This window comes from Gastrolobium bilobum, unplaced genomic scaffold (assembly GCF_033153095.1).
Source record: "Gastrolobium bilobum isolate Gb01-03AN ecotype WA unplaced genomic scaffold, APGP_CSIRO_Gbil_v1 utg2182, whole genome shotgun sequence".
In the NCBI taxonomy this organism is placed as follows: Eukaryota; Viridiplantae; Streptophyta; class Magnoliopsida; order Fabales; family Fabaceae; genus Gastrolobium; species Gastrolobium bilobum.
The window spans coordinates 394,534-414,336 of record NW_026899651.1 but is presented as its reverse complement, the minus strand read 5'-3'; the positions used below and the strand labels follow the sequence as shown (position 1 = coordinate 414,336).

Sequence of the window (19,803 nt, the reverse complement as noted above, 5' to 3'; positions counted from 1 at the left end):
ACTTATAATCAATTGTGATAGATTCTTACATGATAAAAATTAATTTTTTTCTCTTTAACGTAATATCTTATAATTAAAAAAATATAAAGTTATTATAAAATAACTCTTAATTCTAATTATTTCTTTTTAAAATTTTGTGACTGAAATCATGTGTAATTAATGTGTAAACTTATATAATATATCAAATAAATCAAATGAGATTAGTCATTAACCAAGATGTTACAAGTCAAATCTAAATCCACAAAAATTCCATATGATAATGTCATAGAATGAATTCTCTTTTATTACATACTAGACATGCCACCAACTACAGTTTTATTTTTGGATAACCCAAAGCTATCCACACAATATTTAATAAGGTTACTTTTTTATTGGTACAAAGGATGTATTAGACTATAATAACCAGAGAAATGATAAAATTAATCCTTTTTCGAGGAAGAAATAATTTTTTTCTGAACAGTAAAGAATTAGGGTTGGTAAAAATGAGCTAATATGTCTGGTTGGCTCGTAACGTGTAAAAAATAAGTCAGGTTGGGTTGGCAAAAATGAGATGCCAATCCGACCTGAGCCAGCTCGGAAAAAAATGAACTAATCAACGGGTCAAGCGAGCCGGCTCGCAGGTTGAATTTTCTTTTTTATAAAAAAAATAAAAAATATAATATACAAAAATAGACAAAACTCACATATGCTGTTATTATCTTTCTTTCTTCTCTAAACCTAAGTCCCTAATATTCTCACATCCCTATCATTTTTATATTGTTAGGTTGTGCTAGCTTTGTTTGGTTCAAATATATCACTCACTTGGTAACAAGTGGTTCTGGTTGTTTCTTGATGTTGGTGCAAATTTGTTGTGAAGAAAATTCGAAACTAGAATATTTTGCTTTTATTTCTCATTTTGTAATCCTTAGTTTAAGCTAATAGAAGCCACATAGCTGGTGCATTAATACTACATGTTCATTTAAATAGGCTGAAAACGAGCCAATCCGGGAGCCAATTTTCGAGCTAACTCGCGAGTTATTTTTTCGAATCAACCCACGAGCTATATTTTTAAGCCAACCCGCGAGCCAACCCTAACCTGACTCAGGTCGGGTTGAATTTTCTTACTCGTTTTTTTTTTCGAATTAACTCTAACCCGACTCATTTTTTTAGGTTACATGGGGGTTGGGCGAGTTAGCTCGTTTTGTCAACCCTACAAAGAATTATAAGTATTTACTTTATGGAAAAGTGTGTATCATTTGAAAGTATGTAAAGTTGTGTCATTTTAAATGAGAGAAAGAGATAGATAAAGAAAGAGAGATAGTAAATAAAAAAAATATAAAGATGTGAGTCTCACCTCTTTGTGATAATGAAAGAAGATAAGTTGTGTCACTTAAAAAAAAAAAGTAAACACTTTTTTCCTTATTTTATTCAAATTTTATACCGCAAACGAACGAAAGGAAATCCTTGTACATTCAGTTAAGATCTGAGGTACTATTGGGGGTTGCCACCAACTACATTTACTCCGATTGAATTTGCGAAACAGATTATTGAATGCATGTCATGTAGAGTGTGAACTGTGAACTGACAACAGCATTTAGATTCACTGCGTAACGTGGCTACATGTGAGCCACTCAAAAATCAGTAACGCGGACAAACACTTCCCATGCAAGGACCATGATCCCAAAATCTATCCACATGAAATCTCAACCCTCGATGCCATCCATCCAACGGCTACAAACTCCCTCAAATCCCAAACCATATCCACCAAAACAAATACAAAATAAGAAAATACCCTCAAAATTCTTCTCTGCCCACTCTCTCACCACTCCATCAACATGAACTCCATCGCTTTCAAATCCTTCGTCGGACTCCGCCAATCCTCGCCGGAAACTTCCCATTTCGCCGCCCAACCTAAATCCATCACTCTCCAACGGAAGTTCAATGTTATCGCCGGAAAATCCAGCCCCAAGGTACAGGGTCGTAATCTCCGGGTCGCCGTCGTAGGCGGCGGCCCGGCAGGCGGGGCCGCCGCCGAGACGCTTTCGAAGGGTGGCGTCGAAACATTCCTGATCGAACGGAAGCTTGACAACTGCAAACCATGCGGCGGAGCCATTCCACTCTGCATGGTTGGAGAGTTCGACCTGCCATTGGACATCATAGACCGGCGCGTGACGAAGATGAAGATGATATCTCCGTCGAACGTCGCCGTCGACATTGGCCGGACCCTTAAGCCGCACGAGTACATCGGAATGGTTCGGCGTGAGGTGCTGGACGCTTACCTCAGGGACCGGGCCAAGGAAAACGGGGCGAATATCATAAACGGGTTGTTCTTGAAAATGGATATCCCCAAGGATAAGAACTCACCCTACGTTCTGCATTACACTTGCTATGACGGCAAAACCGGTGGGGTCGGTGAGAAACGCACTTTGGAAGTTGATGCTGTCATCGGTGCTGATGGTGCTAATTCTAGAGTCGCCAAATCTATTGATGCTGGTGAATATGCCTACGCCATTGCATTTCAGGTATGTTCTTCTAATTTGTATGATTTATATTATTTTTAATTTCACGATTTCTTTTTGTGGGGTGTTGGAAATTTCTCAAAGTTAGTAACTTTTAAAAAAAAAAAAAAAATGTAGGGCTTTTGTGTAGTGGTGTTTTTGTTTGAGTATTGTTATAATTTTTGAAAGGTAACACTAATGGTTTCTCAGGAGAGGATAAAAATTCCGGATGATAAAATGGTGTATTATGAGAACCTTGCGGAGATGTACGTGGGTGATGATGTTTCTCCGGATTTCTATGGGTGGGTGTTTCCAAAGTGTGACCATGTGGCTGTTGGCACTGGTACCGTGACACACAAGGGAGACATCAAGAAGTTCCAACTAGCAACAAGGAAAAGAGCTGAGGACAAGATTTTGGGAGGGAAAATCATCCGGGTGGAGGCTCACCCTATACCGGAACATCCCCGGCCACGAAGATTGTCGGGTAGAGTTGCGCTTGTTGGTGATGCTGCTGGCTATGTGACCAAATGCTCTGGAGAGGGAATCTATTTTGCAGCCAAGAGTGGGAGGATGTGTGCAGAGGCAATTGTTGAAGGTTCAGAGAGTGGGAAGAGGATGGTGGAAGAAGGAGATTTGAGGAAGTACTTGGAGAAGTGGGATAAAACTTATTGGCCCACTTACAAGGTCTTGGATGTGCTTCAGAAAGTGTTTTATAGGTCCAATCCTGCTAGGGAAGCTTTTGTGGAGATGTGTGCTGATGACTATGTGCAGAAGATGACATTTGATAGCTATTTGTACAAGACTGTGGTACCTGGCAATCCACTGGAGGATCTCAAGTTGGCTATTAACACCATTGGGAGCTTAGTGAGGGCTAGTGCTATAAGGAGGGAGATGAACAAACTTAATGTATGACAATATTCATTGTCTGTCTGATGCTTATCATTAGTTTTTGCATTGTGTATTTCCTGGTAGACATGATCTCCTTATAAGTATAACTATCTGTGTAAGCAAACGGATTAAATTTTCATGCAATCTCATATTGGCACTCAGGCTTTCAGGTTTGCACCTTTACGATTATTAAACCGAAGTGTTATATACATTTTACTTAATAGTTCGGACCAAGGTCATTAAGGGCATGAATGACAAGGTCTAGGTCATTAATAGGATGGATTGTAATTAATACTTACTGAGAAATAACTTTTTTTAATGGAGCATAGGTATTCCTAGAGAAACATGGTGCGGGAGCAATTAGCATAAGTGTGTTTAAGGTAGGCTTGAGCAGGTGTATGATGTATCTTTAAGCCAGGCTTAAGTAGGTGCATTTTCAGAAGTAATCTCTATCTCTGTGAGAGTTTCAACATCACATGGTTCGGCGAGAGCAAGATTAAGAAACTAATTTTGATGCACCCAGTAAGAGTACTAATGATTTGAAGTGGAAGCATTACCTCGGCCAATAGTGGCAGGAGGGCATGGAGTGTCACCGTTAACTTAAACTTCAAGATTACAAGCAACAACGAAAGACCAAAACTGTTTGTAGCAGGTATGATAGTTTGTGCCATATAATTTTATAGGAAGATTGATCATTGAACTCAATGAAGTCTTTGAGATATAGGAGAGGAGACAACATTTTCAGTTGTAGAAGCAGAGAAGAGGTTGAAGAGGCCATGAGGATAGAAAAAAAAGAACTAGTAAAGCAAGAGGACTTCTGAACCATGTCATAAATTTATTATCTCAAAATCTTAAGCTGTCAGTGAACATACATAACTGAACTGAACATACATGAATGGTTCTATATCCAATATGCCCCTTTACAAGCTTTAAATTGTGGAGAATGTTAACGACAGCGGCGCAAAAAACTGTGTTTGATTTTGGTGGTATCACAGAAAAAACACAAAAATTATATGCAATTACAGAAAATTAAAATACAATATTCAAGGATAAAAATTGCAGGAAATTAAACCCGAGCCCAGTATTAAGTACTGTGTTCTTAAAGCAATTTTGCCTCTTCTATGGTGTCTAAGGTTAATGGACAAACGGCTCCCAGGATAAAACGAGTTATCTCTGTTTCGACGGAGGCACTACTAAAAGAAACAACATCGACGGGACACAACGAATGCTGATCAATCGCAGACCAAAGCAGAATGGAAGGATTAGTTTTGACCGAGTTTTGGTAAGGAGTTAGGAAAAAACGTTTATTTAAATTCACTAGACACATGTATATATAGAAGATGAACGGTCACGAGACGAATAGTCATGACTATTCAGAAATGAAGAGACATGACAATTCGATTGTGAAAAGGCGCGACTGTTCGGAAACGAAGAGGCCTGACTTTTCGCAAACGAACAGACACGACTGTTCAGAAACGAAAAGACATGACTTTTCGCAAACGAAGAGACACAATTGTTCAGAAATGAAGAGATATGACTCTTCAACTTCTTATTCATAACCCATTTATATAACATACAATGTATGGATTGATCTAATTTTGTCCTCAAATTTATTTATTTTTATTTAGAAGAATGGAGATTTATGATATATCGACACTTCAAAAAGTCGGATGTATCATGTTCGACGCTCCAACACGCGTTGCATAGACTTAAAAAAGGGTTCAAAGGTTGCATTGCGATGCGTTTTTAGTTTCAACTATTAAATTCGTTGGATTACGTTTACCATTTCATTGAGTTTAATATAAATATTTGTGATATCTTATTTTTGTTTACAAAATTGATGGGTATTATATTTTAGAGGAGGTTATAGTTACTACCTCTTTTTCTTATTACCAAATCTTAACTGTTAATTTTCATCAATCTAATGGTTGTAATTTATTGGGTCATAATTATTAATTAACTATTAATTTTCAATAATTTATAACTGTTAGATTAGCGAAAATCAACGATTATGATTTGGTAATAAGAGGTAGTAACTATAACTTCTCCCATTTTATTTTAGCTTCATTTTTTTGTTAAATTATTGAATATTAAATATAATATACATTATATAAATTAAAAATATTATTTAATATCAAAATTTATCCTAACAACTCGAAATCTAACATTTTTTATAATTAACATATCGAAGTGTTGTGTCGTGTCATATCTTGAGTCCCAAGTTGGTGTCCGTGTAACATAGATGAAGATCATGAGAATGTATTTCTAATTATATGGTTGTAAAGGATTTGACACCATAAAGAGATTTAAAACAGAATTAATTTCCATTATTGCAAAGTACACAAAAGATATATATGCCAAAGTAATTACTGTACATTTGGAAAGTTGACAACATATAAAAATGTAACAACAAATTCAAATGGAAGTAGTACTGTACATTTGGAAAAAATAAGACCGAGAGCCGCACTAAGTAATTACTCCAACACAGAAGCAGAGGTTGATTGAAATGCCAAAGCACTTGCAAAAGTTTAGACTCTCAAGTTGTGTGTGTGAACGACTCATTAATTTAGTTAATAAACTACTCCAAATTGATTATATTCGTATTAAATAGGGTGCTATGTATCTATTATTCAACTTAAGTTCCATGTATTTGTCTCTGAAGACGGGCCTTGTTCGATGCCCTCTCAGATATAAGAGCATTTCATATGTGTTGAGATATGTAGTCCTACATTGGTTAGATGTGCAACTAATGTGGCCTTTATAAGGCCTTGGACACTTTCATTCTTTGAGCTAGCTTTTGGAATGGTGTATCCCAAGGTTCTTTACATGCATGAGGGGACGTGTTGAGATATATAGTCCCACCTTGGTTTAGATGTGCAACTAATGTGCCTTTTATAAGGCCTTAAACACTCTCACTCTTTGAGCTAACTTTTGGGATGGTATATCCCAATTCACAATATGGATAACAACCCCCGAATCATGGAAAATAAAAAGGGATTGAAAGAACCATTGGATCGTGGCTAAACTGAATATTCCTGATTTTACCGGGGATTGTGATTATCTAGATATGAATGGGAGTTTGATTCACCCACATTTTTTATTTTGAAAAAGAAAAGGATTGGAAGAAATGGGTGTTTGGTTCAAGTTTTTGGAGATGATTACCGGTAATCCTTCTTTGGTAAATGTAATTACACGTTTTGTAGAAGGAATAAATTACGATTCCCGGATATCCAAGGATTACCGGTAATTTGATTTATAAAGAAAAGTCACTATTCAGATTACCAAAAATAATATGGTAATTCGGAATACCAATCAGAATACCAAGTAAAGGGAAAGCACAACAATAAATTTTGAGACAAAAATACTCCAATACACATAAAAATCTAGACTCAATCTATCAATTACAAAAGTAAAAATAGTTTGGGGTTATTTTTGTAAAATAACCTCATATTCCAAGTCATATTTCGTTCTAAACCAAATATGGAATCAGTAATTTTTACCCAATATTCCCGGTAATATTTTGGCGAACCAAACACATCTTTCGTAAGATTCCAAGTAAACTCAATTTCTACTGAATTCCCATTAATCATGATTCTTGGTCACCAAAAAATTTCTCCTGTACCAAACACAGCGAGGTTTAGTGACATACTGCCAATGATGTAATGATAGTTACAACTGCGCTCAAAGTCTGCTTCTGAACTATACATATTTAATAATGGGTGGTATTAACTCTTGTTTATATTCAAGGGCCAAAATTGTTAGACACGTACGTAATAGTTGGTACCATTGACCACGCAATGCCATTTTTTATAACCATAGCTGTATGATTGTCCCTACTTTTCTCTGACTTATTGGAATTTTTTGTTCGCATTGGCTGCAATTTGTTGTGTTTTGGAATGCAGTAACGACAAGTAAAACATCAAATGGGAGAGTGGGGAAGAAGATGAAGTTAACTTGCACCTTCAGAAATTGAGGTACAGTATTTGATTAACGTGGTCGCTAGATACTAATGTTGAGTCCTTATTCTTCCTTAAGCTTCCAACCCCATTACGGGGACAAATCTTTAGTGCTAAGTGGTTACTTTTTTTTTGGTGAAAAATTTTCTTCCACTTTTCAAAATATTTTTTTTTTCCGTAACATTACAAAATTTTTCATATTTGGAAAAAAGAAATATCCACTTAGGTACTCCGTAACATTAAAGATTTGTCCCTTACCGCATATTAAACTCATACAAAAATTATTATCACTTAAAGTGAAGTAAACTTAAGTTTTATCAACAATTATTTAGTTACAAATAACACATTATGCTGCAAGCAGTGAGAATGTCAACTTTTTACATATATAATTTTCATAATATATATTTAATAAAAATTTTAAAATATAAATAAGCATAATGTTGAAAATTGATTTCAATTTTACTACATATTATTTTTCTCAGGAGTGAATAGTATGGGTTATTTTATATTTCGATATATATTATTTTTTCATGCTGTGCATTGAATAATATAATTAATCATTTCTCATAACGGTTTTATATCAAGAGGCATCATATACAATATATAATTAATAATATTAGTATTAATTTAAAAAAAAATTATACTAAATTACTAATGAATATAGATATAATCCACAAAACACTGATACTTCAAAATTTCTGACGTGTCGTCTCTGACACTTTCTGACATTTTTCAACACTCCAATACTCGTTGCAAAGACTCAAAAAATGTTCAAAGATTACGTTGTATTACATTTTGAGTTCCAACTATTAGATTCGTTGAATTACGATTACTATTTTATTGAGTTTAATATAAACATTTGGGATATCTTACGTTTCTTTGTAAAATTGATGGGTATTATAAGTTTAACTTTATTTTTTTGTTAAATTATTGAATATTAAATATAATATATACTATATAAATTAAAAATATTATATAATATCAGAACGTGTGTGTTAAAATTTAATACTTTTTAAAATTAATATTTGTTGTATCGTGTGATATCTCGTGTCTCGTGTATATGTGGTGCAACGTAGAATATAATAAGGAGAGGCGTTGAGGGATTGAACGGTGAAGATTTGTCAGGACAGTGAAGAAGCATTTTGGGAGTAGATACCAGATTGATTCTCTTAGAACTTCTTGTTTGCGGTGTCTATATTTATTCTCTGTGTATTGGGCGGGTGTTACCATTCGTCCACCAACCACAGGCGGAGATTCCAATCAGAACGTTCCTTCTTAAATCTGTCTCTCTCTCTCTCTCTCTCTCTCTCAAGTTCCCTTTCCTCAGGTACCTTTTCTACTTTGTTCGTTTACGGATCTCATTTCTCTCTACTCCTTCGCCTGAATTGTTTTGAATTTCGCAAGGTTGTGATTTCTAGATCTGCTCTTATTCTAACTTCTCGAAACCCTTTCTGCTGTTACCGTTAGAAATATTGCGATTTTCATTTAAATTATGCTCCGATTAATTAATCTCAATAAAGTATGCAAGTTTTGATTTCAGCTCTCGCAGTAGAGTAGGCAATAATGATTACTCCTTTTTTTTACTATTAAAATACGAGTGATTTGGTTTGTTATTTAGATGCATCTTGCCCTAATTTATATTTGTGGGTGTGCTTGTGTTTTAATGGAATAGACATGATGGTTTATGTGTATGACAGAGGTTGAGATGGCAGCAGCATCAGCAGCTACCTTCACAATTGGAAGCAGCACTTCCCTCGGTCAAAGAGGGAGTTCACTTCCTCAATCAAAGCCTTTAGGGTTGAAGTTTAACTCCCAGAATCATTTGAAGAGCTTCTGTGGCCTCAAGGCCTTGTCATCTGTGAGATGTGACTCGGAATTATCCTTCTCCGGCAAGGAAACTAGTTCTGCTCTCCGGGCATCTTTTGCATCCAAAGCTCAAAAGGAAAACCAGAACCTCCGGTTCTTCCACTTGCAGCCTCAGGCATCCTTCAAAGTTGCGGTTCTTGGTGCTGCTGGAGGGATAGGTCAGCCGCTTGCACTTCTTATCAAGATGTCCCCATTAGTTTCTGACCTTCATCTCTATGATATTGCGAATGTCAAGGGAGTTGCTGCTGATCTCAGTCATTGCAACACACCCTCACAAGTCAGGGATTTCACAGGAGCTTCTGAGTTAGGGAATTGTTTGAAAGGGGTGGATGTTGTTGTTATACCTGCTGGAGTTCCAAGGAAGCCCGGCATGACTCGCGATGACCTTTTTAACATCAATGCCGGCATAGTCCGAGACTTGGTTTCGGCTGTTGCAGATAATTGCCCTGGTGCTTTTATTCACATTATCAGTAACCCAGTGAACTCTACAGTGCCTATTGCTGCTGAAATTCTGAAACAGAAGGGTGTGTATGACCCTAAGAAGCTCTTTGGTGTTACTACGCTGGATGTTGTGAGGGCAAACACGTTTGTTGCTCAGAAGAAGAACCTGAAGCTGATTGATGTTGATGTCCCAGTTGTTGGGGGCCATGCTGGGATAACCATTCTTCCTCTGTTGTCGAAGACAAAACCCTCAGTGAGTTTCACTGATGAGGAAATTGAGGAGTTAACTGTCAGGATTCAAAATGCTGGAACTGAAGTTGTGGAAGCAAAGGCAGGTGCAGGGTCTGCTACTTTGTCGATGGCATATGCAGCAGCTAGATTTGTTGAATCATCTCTTCGTGCACTTGATGGAGATGGGGATGTGTACGAGTGCACATTTGTACAATCAGATCTGACTGAGCTTCCGTATTTTGCTTCAAGGGTGAAGCTTGGTAGGAAAGGAGTTGAGGCTTTGATTCCATCAGACCTCCAAGGGTTGACTGACTATGAGCAGAAGGCTTTGGAAGCGCTTAAGCCAGAACTTAAAGCCAGCATTGACAAGGGGATTGCTTTTGCTCAGAAGCAAACAGTTGCTGCTTAACTTTCCTTTGACAAAGCATTTTAGTAGCAAGTGTCCTTATAAGAGAATGTCTACGGGGGATCTCTTGGGTTTGGATTTATTTGAGCATAAATACTACTTAGAGAACTTAGGTTGCGGATTTGTTGTAGCATCATTACTGCTTCCAAAACTTAGCATTCAAATTCTCCGTAGTATCAATTCTACTTCAAGTTTTGTTAGAACAGGAGGGAGCTTCCATTTCTGTTCTATATATTGAGCTTGAGTTTTGGTCAGAAATCCTAAAACATGTCACTATTATCATGTTGAATTGGAAAACGTAAACGTTGCTTTTGAATAATATGACCATTGGACCAGTTATTTGGTTTTTTAAAAAATCTCTCTCTTACAGACACATATTTCAACCAACTATGCTGGCCTGATTGAACTTGCAACATGTGCTCGAAGTATCTCTTCTCTATTAGGAATCAATTAGATTACAATTACATTTACATGCGCCTTTACCCAAACGTAAGTAAAGATACTACTACCATATTCTTAGCCAGAAGGGTGAGAATGATTTGGGTTAATAACAAACTGACAGATGCTGTTTTCTGAACCAAATGCAAAGGGAATCACTTGGCATCATAAAAATATTTTATTGCTGTTTCCCTTAAATAATATACGGACTCCATAAAATATGATTCGCTCAGAAAAGTTGGTTCAGATTTCCTCGAAACGTGTCTTCGTGGACGATGGATAACAAACAAAATCCCCTTGAGTACTAGAGGACAAACCTTCCACGCAGTATTTTTGTACTAATCCAGATATAGACATCCTTCAGTATAAACAAATTTTCTAAAAAATGCCACCACCAAATTTCTCAGATTGCAGGCATAAAGATATCAGCGACCCTTTCCATGTTTCTCATTCAGGCCTTCGGTGTTCGACAGGTGTCCTATATTGTGTGCCTCAGGAACAACCTTGTATGATCTATCTACCAACTTGAGACAAAGTCAACTAAAGTCCTAGGTTACAGACAAACATGTGAAGGGTACTATGAATTAATAGACTTGAATAAAAGCAATGGCGAGCTAGCCTACCCGCTTGAAATGCAGTTTAAAACCCCGTTAGTAGTAGTTATATATATGGTATTAACTATTAAGGAACCTCTCATGTCACATAGATCATATATTCATACGAGAGATCTCAATCGTTCAAATACAAATCAAATGAGAGTTGAGAAAAGAATAACTATTGATTTATATGTGGAAGGATGAAATTCTTTTACATTATCTCATATAATATAACATGAGAGTATCCATTCCCATTCCACTAATCCCTTATTCATCAAGTATAAAATTTCGTTCTCCAATAAACCACGGGCAAGGGTATCCAATCCCTTATCCAGTCATTTTACTAATCCTCGGTGCTCGATCTGACTCATCTATCACCAGCCCAAGATATCCCTACCAATAGTCGCTACAAGAGCAGTGCCCTTCCCGGAAGTGGTGAAACCGATTATGGTCCCTAAGAATCACATCACGGTTGTAAACTCCAGAAAAAAGCTTCAGAAAATTGTGGCAATCAACACATATACGGAGATTAATGGCCACTCTCAGTGTTGTGCCAGGTGGAGTAGCAAGAACCCCAAAAGCAATAGCCAACTTTTCACTGTGATAAGAAAGCGCATACCCCTTTTCTTTGTCATCAATCTTATGCAACGCAGATGAAAGTTCAACAACATAACCAGCAATCTTGAGCTGCTTATTAATGTCATCCAGTGTCTCATAAATCTCAGTTATTCTCAAATGTGAAATATCATCTGCAACAAACTCGTGTACTACTCCTTTCAATTCAATTGTGCAACAACCAGGCATGGTTTGGATTGCTTTCTCTTTCATTAATTTTCTCACTTCAGCTACCTTTTCCCAATGTCCAGCAGAAGAATAAATATTTAGGAGCAAAACATAATCCCCAGCTTCTTGAGCTTTCAGTTCAATCAAATGTCCAATTACTCGTTCACCAAGTGTAACATTGCCATGAATTCTGCAAGCCCCAAGCAAGGTCCTCCATATTGTTGAATCTGGCTTTACCACCATTGACGTAATAAGCTGATAAGCCTTATCAAGTAAGCCAGCACGGCCTAAGAGATCAACCATGCACCCATAATGATGGACGTTGGGAGTTATCCCAAACTCTCTGTTCATACTGTCAAAAAATGACATTCCCTCATCGACCAATCCAGAATGACTGCAAGCAGAAAGGACACCCGTGAATGTCTGATCATCAGGCCGAATGCCAATTCTGTGCATCTCTTCAAATGCTTCAATAGCTTCTCTTCCATATCCATTCATTGCCAAACCAGAGATCATTGCACTCCATGAAACCACACTTTTATTACACGTTCCCTTAAACACCTCATAAGCCTTATCTAAACAACCACACCGTGAATACATAGATATGAGAGAATTAGACAAATTGAGAGCACCCCCATGACCACGTTCTATAATATAACTATGAATTCGTTGCCCAAATTTCAAGGCATTCAAGTGAGTACAAGCCTGAAGAAGAAGTAAACAAGTAACATCATCAGGCTCACATTTAAACCTTGAACTCTGCATAACATCAAACAAACTCAAAGCATCCCGAGTCCGATTATTTCGAATACAGCAGGAGATCATTACATTCCAAGCAACAGTATCCCTTTGAGTCATCTCATCAAACACCTTACATGCATCATCACATTTCCGGCATTGCGAATACAAATCCATCACAGCGGTGAGCAAAAGGGCATCTAATTGGTGCCCATCTTTGAATATGTTACAATGAACCTGGACCCCTCCAAGAAGATAGAGAAACCCGATACAGGACTTAACAGCAAAGGAAGATGATAAAGGGTCTGCAGCAATGCCCCGTCTTCTCATATCTCGATATAAAAAGAGACCCTTTTGGGGTGAACCGCTCATGGAATAGGCCCTGATGATGGTGTTGTAATGGGAAACCGAGGGGTAGCTGATTTGTTCAAAGAAACGATGGGAATAGGTGGCGTCTTGCAACGGGCCAGAGAGAGCTACCCGGGACAAGAACTGAAGAGAAATTGCGGGGTCTTGAATGAGGGTTGTACGTAATATTTGAGCGTGGATTTGGAGCAATTGGGTCTTACGGGAAGCAGATTTTATGGCAGAAATCATCGGTTCTTTGTGGGTTTGAGGAAAAAAAGAGATGGGTGTTGGTTGGTTTTGTTTGTGGGGTGTAAAAGGCACTAACTTGGTTGGAGGTTCCACTTGAGGAGTGGTATAATAGTGAAGGAGATGAATGCCAATGGTGGCAGCAGGGAAACAAGAGAAAGAAAGAGAAGGGTTTGAGTATGAGTAAATGTTGTGTGAGACTAAGAACGAGTCCAGTGACATTTGAATAGGCATGAACCTTACTGTACCCATGTTCAGAGTCAATTGTGAAACTTTCTTACGAAAATGTCAATATAGTTTCTCTCGCCTTGATAATCAATGCTAAATTTTTTCAAAAAAAAAAAAAGTGGCTGAGTCTCCATGATCATGCTCCACAGACAGAGATAAAGAGCGAAATGATACAGAAGAAGTACAAAAAGGATTCATTTGAGTTGTAACGGTTCATTAAAAACAGTAATCATTTTTCTCTTTCTGTTATGAAGAGAACTTGGTGATGGTATAAGTTACTCTCAATCCATAATTGATAGTTTTGCATTAACAAAAATTGATTGAATTGGAAAAGATGTTTATCCTTTTAAATAACACAATATTATTTTACTCTATAAAGAAGTGGTATCCACACCTTTATTTTTTTTGTCAACTCCCACTCTTATTTTATCTATCTCTTTCTCTTTTAAAATGACACAACTTTATATCTATTAAACCGATATATATTTTTCCCATAGTTTATTTCTCTTTATGGCCAAGGAGGAGTGGGTTGCCAATCATTTGTATTGGCTTCAAGGCTAATGAACTGAAAGGTTTGCCCATGATTTGCCACGTCCATGATAGATATACTTATCGAAAAAAAAAAAAAAATAGTTACAAGTCCCATCATTTTACATAAATTAAAATAATAATAATAATAATTTAGCGGATAAAGGTTTTTGGAATATGTAAAAAAATAATGAGTTAAAAAATTTTAACCATTAATTTTATTTTTATTTTTGATATACCGATTCTCATAGTTATAAAAACTAAGAAAAATATTACTCTCATTTCACATGAGACATCTTATCTCATTTTCTCTCACTTCGATTTTCGCACCCTATCTTTTTTTTTTTTCTTACAATGGTGGGACCCACCCATTTTCTCTCTACGACATAAGATAATTATCTGATGTAAAAGGAGATTAATAAAACTCAAAAACTAATCCTGATAATTGGGTTTGAATACGGTTAAAGTTCTTTCCCTCTTCTAAAAAATGTATTTAAAAGTTCTCTCCCATGATGGGAGTCCCATCTACTCAACATTTATCAACTGAACTCGTTGAGTTATTTACCAGACACTTACAATAGTATAGCTCTTAATTATTGTATAAAATCTAAATAATATATTTAGTATTTTTTTTTGTAAATAATATATGTAGTATTTAGTGAAAAGGTTTGGGCGCCATCCTATTGCAAGACTCATAATGGAATATAAATGGTCATTGATAAGCATTGTAATGAATACTTTGTCCATTCACTAGAAAAATAATGAATACGTTTTATACGCCACTGGGAATGACATTGTCATTATCATATCACAAAAAGTTATAAATTATCAATTCACAATCAAAACTATCATTTCTTCTTGTCAATTGTTTATAAATAAAAACTTCTAATGTAATAAGAAGTTACATTTAAGGGGAAAATATTTGTCATTTTAAGAGAGAGATAGACACAAAATAATATTTTTTTATTTAAATTTTAAATTAAAAAAATAACCATCAACTTTCTCCTTCATGATTTCTATTTTTTTGTATCTTTCTCCTAAAATGATATAACTTATGTCATTTAAAATGACAAGCATCAGACCCTAACTTTAATTTATTTTACCTATTTACATTTACTTATTGAATTAGACTAATATAAGTTAAAAATTATTAATATTAATATAGGGCAGGATTATTTTATAAATTATACTGTATGTTTATATAACATTAATGTATATACGTAAAATCCCAATTTGATCTTAACTCAATTTTTGCTCCACCAGAAAATCTTAAATTATCTCTACTTAATAGTTTAAGGAAAATACTTTTCTTATGTTGTAAGAAAATAGTTACCTTATGTTGTAGAAATAAAATTACAAGTGGGACCCATAGATAAGAAGAGAGAAAAAAAAAGAGTGGTGGGACCAATGGCGGACGCAGAAATTTTAATAAGAGGGGACGAAAATAAAAAAATTCTATATCATAAATACAAGTACTTGAAATACAATACAAACTTAATATACAAAAAATTGAAAGAAATCTATTACAAGAATTAATATCACTTCACTTACTCTTGCTCTACGTGTTTTCATATTATTAAACTCAAATATAATTGAATCTGTGCTAAAACTCAAAATAATTTTTTTTTTCAAAGATAGTCTATGACTATAGATAGATGCAAATCTTAGAAAGGTGGAAGTTGATTCTGTCTGGCTCTAGAATTTACACAGTCAAAATTGAAAGGCTGAAGAAGGAGGTTGGTGATGGACGGAACACAGAATATGGGTAAGAGTGTGGACAGAAGCATGGTGAACTGAAGGAAAAAAATGTGTACAACACGGTAATTTCATCATCACATTTTTCTACATATATTATAAAAAAAGTTTCCAAATTTTAGAGGGGGACGGAAGCCCACCCTAGCCCCCTACTGGGTCCGCCCCTGGGTGGGACCCAATCTTTTTGTGTATGTGTAAGAAAGTTATTTATCTCATGTAAAATAAGATAAACATAAACCATACTTTAACGAGGGGCCTTGTTCCAAAACCGTCAAGGGATGACGGTACTTGATCATTGAATCTATTAAAAACTGTCAGGAAGTGGCGCAGATTGTTAAACGTTTGTACCCAGCTATTGCAGATTTTAGAACTAGAGCAAATTATAATCTTAAATAGTGATGAATTTATAAGTTCAAGTACCTTCTTTTTATTTTTTTTGGCCATTTACGTGAATATAGCATAACTACATTGTATTTGCTCCCCTTGTCACATTTGAATAAAAAAGGCATAATTTTGCAAATAATAATTATATGTAGTGCAAAAGTAAAAATCTGAATTATATAGTTAATTACAGGAAACATGAAATAAGCTGTATTCATGAAACATTTTAGATCTCAAAAAACAACTAAGACCATCAGCAAGTCAGGAAATATTGTACTCACTGGCCACCTTTTCTAGCATGACACTTCCCTCAAGCAGAACCACCTAATGGTTTGTTCACATCAAGTTTCAATTTCATCTCTTCAAAACCACACATTTATGGAATGCTTAAATCATCAATATATTCATCCTCCCATCATATTGTTCATACGGCCACACAAAACAACCCATAGTAAATTCAGTAAGAATATTTATACTCATTACTCACGTTGTGGCTACTGCATCATCAAGATACATTACTGAGATAACATAAAAAGGTCGGAACTGTTTTAAAATTTAAAACATTTGCAATCCTGACATGAACATATTCCAGAAACAGAACAACCGTTATACCAAAACGACAAAAAAACAGAAGAACACCAACCCCAATCCCTTCCTATATATAATTAACACTAGCTAGAACATTAGATTGCAAGACGACTGTGTAACAGACAACAGAGATTCAATATCTCGTTCATCTTCGTCATAACTATATTCACCCATTGGGTCAGTAGTTGTAGCACGTCCTTCCTTCAACCCGATGAGCTTCCTCTTCTTGTAGTTGGCCTTAAAACAAGCTTGTCTAAGTCTTTTTGTATTATTTTCAAGTTGCATATCTGGCATTTCCTCCATGAGTTTCTTTTCCTTCTCTAATATCTCAATAGCATTCCTTAACTTTTCTTCATTCTCTTGCCCCTCCTCTTTCCCCAGTTCCTGCAAACCCCACCAAATAAGGGAAAATTATAACTATATTATCATATTAACATATTAGGATATGTGTATGTATTGGCAATATTCACACAATGAGAACGAACCTGAACATTATTTATCAGGGTTTGCAGACTCATCAACTTCCTGTGTGGCCACCTTCGGATTCCCAACTCTCTGCACCTTTTCTTCAAAAGTGTTAAGCCAACATTAAGCTTCCTTGCTGCTTGTGTTATGGGCATGTAGAAGTACTGAGATATGGTCTTCCTTGATAACATTCTAATGTTGCTACTTCTCTCTTCTCTTCCTCGCTTAACCTCCCCATCTTTTATCATTTCCTTCCCATTTTCTTCGTTGTTACAAAATGCAAAAGCATTTTCTGAATCGAACCCAGCATCAATCTCATTCCACACAGGAAGCCCCTTTTTAATATTATAAAAATCATTATCTGCAGTAGTAACATTGAGAACATAACCAATATCTAAATAAGGAAAAGTACAATTTAAAGTAGTAGTAATATATAATATATAAAGAGTAGGGAAACTCATGTGCTGATGATAACCTTGCACTTGCACGCTTGGTGTTGGTTCAATGGCGAGAGTTTCATACAAAGGATCTAAAGGGTAGCACTCCATAAGAGGAACAGCATCAAGATAACCATCTTGTATGGGAAATTCATTTGACCAATCTAGTGCAGGATACTCATTACCATTTCCGCTGAGAAAAGACATTCCAATGAGAACTTAAGAAACCCTGGTCGTCAAAGATTGAATATTTCATGGCAATATGTAAAAAGGAGATGATATATAACACAAGTTTCATGGTTTACCTGTAAGAAAACTGGCATGTAAATGGAAATGGGTTTTCATCTATTTCATAGTAAGAGCGCCAACCCATTTGAGTATCCATGATCATGCTGAAGAGAGTGAAGAAAGCTTCTAGCACTTGCTTCAAGAGGATAGTGTGAGATACAAAAGGAAGTTGGCAATATATACGAAATACGATGTATGATGATAACAGTAAATCATTGTAACTTAAGAGAATGTGCGCGCCGCCTATGAGTTTTAATGGTCTGTGAGAGTTACAAGATGAATTAATTACAAGGATATATCCAAAGGTTGTGTTCATTATCTCACCGTTCCATTCAACCCAAAAAAATTAAAAATAAAATAAAAATCACTCACTTTTTATTTTTCTTCTTTTTATTTTCCCCTCTTGAATTTCTCACGTGCTTCTGTTTATGTTATCCGAATCAAAACAGAGAATTTTGTTATTTATTTATTTTAAAAAAAATACAAGTTTATACTTTATTTATCTCTTGTTCGTTGATGTATAGATTCTATATTCGTTAAAGAGATCGCGAGGGAACCTTTTGTGCATGTGGAAGTTTTTTTTATCTTTTTTAGGATCCTTTGATCCGTTTGTCACGTTGTCAACAAGTAAGATGATTAGGTCTACTAATCTTTTGTTTTGTAGCCTACAATAGAACTGCGCTAGCTATGCTTTTAGACCATTAATGAATTTGATTCTACTCTTTTCTTTGTAATTGAACAAATCGATTGTTGAAAATTAAAGGAGATCCATTATCCAAATATTGGATAATTTTTATTTTTGTTCTGCTTCAATGGCTATGCTCCATGCAGTGAAGAGAGGGTGAGGGAAATACGGAGATTAATTGATTAGTAGCTAGTTATAGTAGATGTGGTAGCTACGACTTAGACTAAATAAAATAAAAACGAGGGTGTTCAACCTATAGCCTCATAATTATGTTCAGAAAGTGCTCCCATCAATCATCAATTCGTAAAGCCAATTAACTTCAATGAATTTGGTTGGGAATGACTAATAGGCATGCTAAGTTTCCACTAGCTACACTATATTGATCAACCTCGGTTAAATAATCTTGAAAAGATAGGGCTTTCAGACCATGCATGCATGGGAGCCACACGTTTATGGTTTTCTTCCAAGCAATAGACCTGAAAGTTGAACACACAATCGTGAGAATACAACAAATTATAATGCGATAAATCACAATCATTAGCCTCTCCTTCCGACTTCCTAAACTCTAGCAATTAATCATTACTATTGGAGCGAAATAAACACGAAAATGTTATTTAATATTTATTCCTTTTTTTCTCATGCATCATTGATTTTATTACCTTTTATGATAAACCTTAAGCATAATTGAAATCCTTTAATTAATTAATTCCTGCGTTTTAAGTTTTAACTGATCGAAGGCGAACGAAATGAACTCACGAGTATCATAACCAGATAGATGCGTAACGGACTCATAAAAAACATTAATCATTTTAACCTTTATGTTACGAAGAGAACTTAGTGATGGTGTGTGTTAATCCATAATTAATTGTTTTATACTTGCAAAAATTAATAAGGATCGGAGATGGGAAAGATATAAGCGGATATTTTAGTCAATCAACCTTGCCCACCTACCTTCAATTCGTTAAAAATATCAAAACTTCCTGATCATGTTTAATTTTGTCTGTTCCATGCTTATAAGTTATGACTATCATCTA

General features: G+C 35.6%; 4 protein-coding genes across 4 annotated transcripts; 2 read left to right on the top strand and 2 right to left on the bottom strand.

Annotated features, from left to right (window-relative positions):
* Nucleotides 1-1,780: 1,780 nt before the first annotated feature.
* LOC133292215 (geranylgeranyl diphosphate reductase, chloroplastic) lies at nucleotides 1,781-3,526 on the top strand. The gene is made up of 2 exons (XM_061490594.1): nucleotides 1,781-2,501; nucleotides 2,688-3,526. The coding sequence occupies exons 1-2, from the start codon at nucleotides 1,815-1,817 to the stop codon at nucleotides 3,387-3,389; spliced, it is 1,389 nt and encodes a 462-aa protein (XP_061346578.1). The 5' UTR covers nucleotides 1,781-1,814; the 3' UTR covers nucleotides 3,390-3,526.
* A 4,931-nt stretch (nucleotides 3,527-8,457) lies between these two features.
* LOC133292211 (malate dehydrogenase, chloroplastic) lies at nucleotides 8,458-10,593 on the top strand. The gene is made up of 2 exons (XM_061490590.1): nucleotides 8,458-8,648; nucleotides 9,019-10,593. The coding sequence occupies exon 2, from the start codon at nucleotides 9,027-9,029 to the stop codon at nucleotides 10,266-10,268; it is 1,242 nt and encodes a 413-aa protein (XP_061346574.1). The 5' UTR covers nucleotides 8,458-8,648; nucleotides 9,019-9,026; the 3' UTR covers nucleotides 10,269-10,593.
* An 879-nt stretch (nucleotides 10,594-11,472) lies between these two features.
* On the bottom strand, nucleotides 11,473-13,666 carry LOC133292256 (pentatricopeptide repeat-containing protein At3g47530). The gene has a single exon (XM_061490652.1). The coding sequence runs from the start codon at nucleotides 13,664-13,666 to the stop codon at nucleotides 11,693-11,695; it is 1,974 nt and encodes a 657-aa protein (XP_061346636.1). The 3' UTR covers nucleotides 11,473-11,692.
* Nucleotides 13,667-16,981: 3,315 nt separating this feature from the next.
* On the bottom strand, nucleotides 16,982-18,181 carry LOC133292255 (protein RKD2-like). Its single transcript, XM_061490651.1, has 4 exons — nucleotides 18,102-18,181; nucleotides 17,835-17,989; nucleotides 17,380-17,753; nucleotides 16,982-17,278 (listed from the first exon to the last, which is right to left on the bottom strand). The coding sequence occupies exons 1-4, from the start codon at nucleotides 18,179-18,181 to the stop codon at nucleotides 16,982-16,984; spliced, it is 906 nt and encodes a 301-aa protein (XP_061346635.1).
* Between the last annotated feature and the right edge of the window lie 1,622 nt (nucleotides 18,182-19,803).

Bases quoted from the DNA above. Each gene is read 5' to 3' on its own strand.
- LOC133292215 (XM_061490594.1), top strand. From the start codon at position 1,815: ATGAACTCCATCGCTTTCAAATCCTTCGTCGGACTCCGCCAATCCTCG. The intron at 2,502-2,687 runs GTATGTTCTTCT...ATGGTTTCTCAG, and splicing joins CCTACGCCATTGCATTTCAG to GAGAGGATAAAAATTCCGGA.
- LOC133292211 (XM_061490590.1), top strand. From the start codon at position 9,027: ATGGCAGCAGCATCAGCAGCTACCTTCACAATTGGAAGCAGCACTTCC.
- LOC133292256 (XM_061490652.1), bottom strand. From the start codon at position 13,666: ATGGGTACAGTAAGGTTCATGCCTATTCAAATGTCACTGGACTCGTTC.
- LOC133292255 (XM_061490651.1), bottom strand. From the start codon at position 18,181: ATGGATACTCAAATGGGTTGGCGCTCTTACTATGAAATAGATGAAAAC. The intron at 17,990-18,101 runs GTAAACCATGAA...GTCTTTTCTCAG, and splicing joins ACATGCCAGTTTTCTTACAG to CGGAAATGGTAATGAGTATC. The intron at 17,754-17,834 runs GTTATCATCAGC...TTCCTTATTTAG, and splicing joins ACCAAGCGTGCAAGTGCAAG to ATATTGGTTATGTTCTCAAT.